The sequence below is a fragment of the Aptenodytes forsteri genome, unplaced genomic scaffold (genome assembly GCF_000699145.1).
Source record: "Aptenodytes forsteri isolate BGI_AS27 unplaced genomic scaffold, ASM69914v1 Scaffold465, whole genome shotgun sequence".
NCBI classification, from domain to species: Eukaryota; Metazoa; Chordata; class Aves; order Sphenisciformes; family Spheniscidae; genus Aptenodytes; species Aptenodytes forsteri.
Window position 1 is genome coordinate 908,325 of NW_008795039.1, and position 4,973 is coordinate 913,297.

The following is a 4,973-nucleotide window of genomic DNA, read 5'->3' on the forward strand; positions in this document are numbered from 1 at the left end:
TTAGTGGGCATGGTGGTGTTGGGTTGACGGTTGGACTCGATGATCTTAGAGGTCTTTTCCAACCTCAATGATTCTATGATTCTATGATTCTATGAAAGGGTCCATAGGTCTTGTTAAGCTCTGTCAGTTGAACCTGAGTCACTTACAATTTACTAGAGTGAAAGGAGTCAAAGCTTGACAAGTTTAAAAAGGAAGTGTTATATTAACTTTGTTTGGGAATTTAAAAATAGGTCTCGGGCCTGAGAATTACAGGTCTCTGATGCTGAGAATTATATGACATGATTTAAGAATGCATTGTGGAAAAATTCCATAAAACTCAGCTCCACGCTCCTATGATCCTGAGACTGCAAAACTGTAGGGTCAATCTCACCAATATGTGGGAATTCATATTTGTAAGCTAATTCATTCCAACAACCAACAATTAGGGACTGGCAGTGAAAATAATTTTGAAGACGCCTGTTTTTCTCCACTCACAACTTTTGTTCTTGCAGCTTCAAAAGGATTATCTACATAACTTCGTAACTTCTATGCTTAAATTCAAGATGATCCTGGCAGTCTACCAGAATCAACCAGCAGTGCATTGCAGTGCTTCACTGCACGATTTGAACCTATGTTACACCATCAAATTAGACAGATGTGAGAACATGGCTTCCAATTCCTTTCCCTTTATGCTGCTACAGTGATACAGTGGGATAGACTCTCTTCAGCACTGTGAGGTAGACCTTGCAAGGCCAAGCGGTATTTTCAGGCCTCACTTTCTCACACTGTTGAAACCTGATTAAAATCTATATCTTCAAATACAGAAATGGCTGGGGTTCTTTTCCTAAACAGATATTTATATTTTATATGCATACTGTGCAACATTTATCTAGTATACATTCTAAACTTCTTTAATTAGTCTAACTGTAAAGCCAGCAACACTTTTATTTCTCCGTTAGATTGTGTGATGTTTCCTAAATGTGGTCAAACATAACTGCTGTCGTCATAATCGGAGCCAGTTGTTTAAATGCTCAGTTGTGAGTATCTAGTGAAATAGCTTTAAATAACAAGATAAACAGTACAGCTGCCAACCCAAAGTAATCTTACACTGAGGGGGCGTGTGGCACAGAAAATTTCCTCTTTGTCATTTTGATTTGAGTTTGAAGCTGGACCTGGGCTTAGTTCCAGCTCAAAAAACTGTTCACTTCAAAGGCTCCTAAATCGTCCCAAGGAGCTAATTTTGGCAGCCAATTGTTTTTGTTTGGCCAGGCATCCTAATAGCAAAAGCCGTCTGCTCCAGCAAATGAAGACTTCTTCAATGCTCAGACTTACCGTTCCTGATTTTATCCTGATGTGGGGGGTGTACACCTATTACTGGTTTCCCCGTCTCACCCCAAGTTCACTGCTTTTTTTTTTGTTAAACTGTACCTAGCTGTCCTGCATGTAAATTAAAAATATACTTCCTATTTTCAAATAAAGGATACTGCATTCTGCTCTGAATTACTGCTTAATCCTAAATTATAGCTGCATTATCCGTTTGCTTTCTTGGCAACTAGAGCTGTTTTTTTTCCATTCCCATGACCAATATTAGCCTGGTGAATTTACTGAATTAAATATAACTAGCTTCGCTTTAGAAGGAAACTATTTGCAGTTATGCTGGAGTTATAATAATATTTATTATAATAATTATATGGACAACTTTTCCTGCAGTAAGAAGGTGTTGATGATGCCAAACACACAATGAAAATTAAAATACTTTTCCATTCTTAAAGTATAATATGAAAATATGCAAATAGGCTGTTTCTGTTGGGTAAGAAATTGGGCGGTACAAGGCATAGAGAAACATTAAAAAATAAATCTTGTGAACAGTTAAGAATGGGGCAGTACTCACTTTCACACAACACAGGGAGTATTTCATTTTCAATGTATATGTCTACCTTGCTACTTTAAGGTTTATGCACCAGAATGTTGGAGGTATCATACCAAATAACTTTAAGTATGAGATGTAAGAAATGATATGGTCACAGTTGGGCAATACGCAGTGCAGATGAAACTCAGGGTGAGCCACGTCGGTGTTTGCATGAAGCTTACCAGAAGTCGTAGTTGCTCTGTCTGTTTATGGAGATTCAGCTAAACTGTGGTCTGTGAAGTAGCTAAATCTAAATTATCCAGGGAGTGATAATTCTGCTTCATGTCATTTTTCAGGAAAATAAGTTTTCATTCTGTTTTTGAGAGAAAACCAAACGTTTCAAATTGTGAAATGTGTTGAAAAGGTAAAAATTTCAGCTTTCATTCACTCATGGCCTCAGACATTTCATGAAGACATTGCATTTCCATGCACTTTCACAGAGTGTCATGTTGACAACAGAAAACAGTAGAAAGTGTTCAGACCAACTCCTTCCTTAAAAATTAATAATCAGATCCTGGAAAGCTGATAATTCATCTCTGGCATGTTACTTTCAGAAAGGGAAAACAATTTTAATGCAAAGCAAATATTTTGTATTGCTGATACTATTCCCAGTATTTCAGGGTCAAAGAAAATAATTTTATTAAGAATGCTTTAAAACCTTGATCTTAAACACCACGGACTTGCTAATCATTTACCACGAGCCTTTGTTAGTAAGTAGCTAAATCAAAATACTGTTTACAGTACTTAGCTTATTTTACTGTCTTGTCTGTTGGCTGTATTAACATTGTACTCTTAAGGCACAGGTTCACTTGCATTTCTCTTATTCAATTTAGATTTGTAAGCATTTGTATTTTAAAAAATTGAGTGTAATAACCAAGAACTCTTCCTGGAAAAAACGTGTTCGGGAATCACCCTGCTTGTATTTTTTCTACCAGAACTCCCAATCAATTTGTTGCCATTATTACTTATTTAATATATATTCCTTTTTTTTACCATTTCTCATGCAGCTGGTTTAAAATCCATGTTTTAATGTTAAACAAGGTAGAAAATTTAAAATATTGCAAGGATATCTTGCCGTCTTTAACTTACCTGGGCGAGGGAGGAGAATATAATTTTGTATACCATAGTTTGCACAAGACTATAAAATCTAGTTTTTGGAGCAGGAAATTTTTGCAGTGCTTATAGTTACTTAGAGATTGAAATATATATTTTCTTGCAATTAAATCATTCAGTTCTTGTGCTCTTCTTCAAAGAATTGTACATATAATAATGTATGTTTCATATACATTATTTTGCATAGTTTACATTCTAACTCGTATAATGAAGTTTACCTAGAAGACAATATTTAGATCTCTAAAATACCTTAAAAAATCAAAAAGGTAAAACCATGAAAGCCAAACTGAACACTTTTTTTGTCTCTCTTATTTCTTTAGGACTTTCAAACAGTGTCACCATCGATTGTTCTCTTCGAAAAGTTTGGAAAAACTTACTCCAGAACTGGACAAATAGTATAATCGTCCCGTAAACTACACAATATAAGACACCTGATAAGTAATCAATAAATGTATTTCAGCAAATGCGCAGCAGTCTGTTGACTGAATGTCCCATAAAGTACTCTTTCTGTAAAGTGACGTATACTATGTCCAAAGTAGTGCTAATTGATTTTGTTCGATCTTTAAGAAATACAGCTTCCAACATTAATCAAAATAATTTCTTTTTTTTTTTTGGTTTTGCCAAAATAAAAAAGTATTATCTTAGGAAAATGATTTCTAAAAATGCTATATTTTATTCAGTGTAAATCCTTTAGGATACAAAACCAGAGTAATCGAGTAAAGGACTTGGAAGCATATTGTATTTATTACAGATTTGTAACTGAGTTTAAGACTAAAAAAAGAGAAAAAGTTTAAAAGTTACATCTGTTTTTTTCTCACAACTATAAATGTATCTGGTTCATCATTGTTGTTCATCATTTTCAGTGTTAGTGTACATCCTTTTTGGATACTGATCCATCTCTTCAGAAGGACAGGATAGGCTATTTACATGGAAGATACTATTTTAAATCCTTTTAGCTCTTCTGTGGGTGATATAACATCAGTGTTGAAAAAATGGACCATATACATATACACCTTATTATTAGATCATTTTTTCTATATCCTCTTAACTTTCTTTATCAATAGCTGTGTATTTACTCCTTGTCCCGTGTTAAGCAGGCGGATACGTGGGAACATAATCAGGTAACGCTTGGCAAAGAAGAACACATTTGATCACACAAAACGGATATTCGTTTGCTGTGTTCACTTGCATGCAATCCTGCAAAATATGGAGTATCTTCAGAGCCCATTAACTTCAAAAGACTCAAAGAATTCGGCGTCATGGGAAGACTTCAGCATTTCTTAAGAGCAAATCATAAGCTAATTCTTAAAATTATGTGAGTGAATTTTTACAGGAGTTTTATGCTGAATTCTCTAGGATACCATGTTTGCTTTTCATATCATTTGACTATATTCGAATCAAATACATCTGTTTATAATATTCGAGTCAGTTACTCAATGGTAGGCTTTTTATTACTGAATTTTGTTATGTGATCCTTTTGCCCTCTACAAATGTGCAGAAAACCTCCATCAGATGTCTGTTTGTATGAACACTTTCCGAACTAGGAGTCACAAATTTCAATTCCGCAGGTTTTCAGCTGTCAGCCTACGTGAAAAAGTTTTACTGCTATTACACACAAGAATAAAAGCACTTTCAATTCCATTACAGTAGGTTATGAATGCAGGCACCGGGCTGTAGTGTTGTTACTTTTTGGCGTTTGTCATTTTCAAGCTTTGAAAAGTTTATTCTTCTGCACAGCAATGAGAAATTAACTCTGGGAAGTGAGAAGCAGCCACCTCAGTGGCTGAGTCTCCCCGATAAGAGTTAATCTGATCAAATGTATCAGAGTGCTTTAGCTGTTCGTGGAAGGGATTGAACATGAGACGCTTGTGCAAAACTGTTGATGAATAAAGATGCCACAGTAATTTTTATATGTGAGAGCTATCTATTTGATTGCTTCAGCTTTAAGGTAGTTCATCACAGTAATTCACCC

The 4,973-nt window shown here is 35.1% G+C and overlaps 1 protein-coding gene across 1 annotated transcript in view; it reads left to right on the plus strand.

The window, feature by feature from the left end:
• SPATA17 (spermatogenesis associated 17) overlaps nt 1-3,402 on the plus strand; it is a 97,082-nt gene extending 93,680 nt beyond the window's left edge. Inside the window, exon 11 of the mRNA XM_009276843.1 lies at nt 3,322-3,402. Within this exon, the coding sequence (XP_009275118.1) occupies nt 3,322-3,402 (81 nt within the window). The remainder of the gene's footprint in view (nt 1-3,321) is intronic.
• The last annotated feature ends 1,571 nt before the right edge of the window (nt 3,403-4,973 follow it).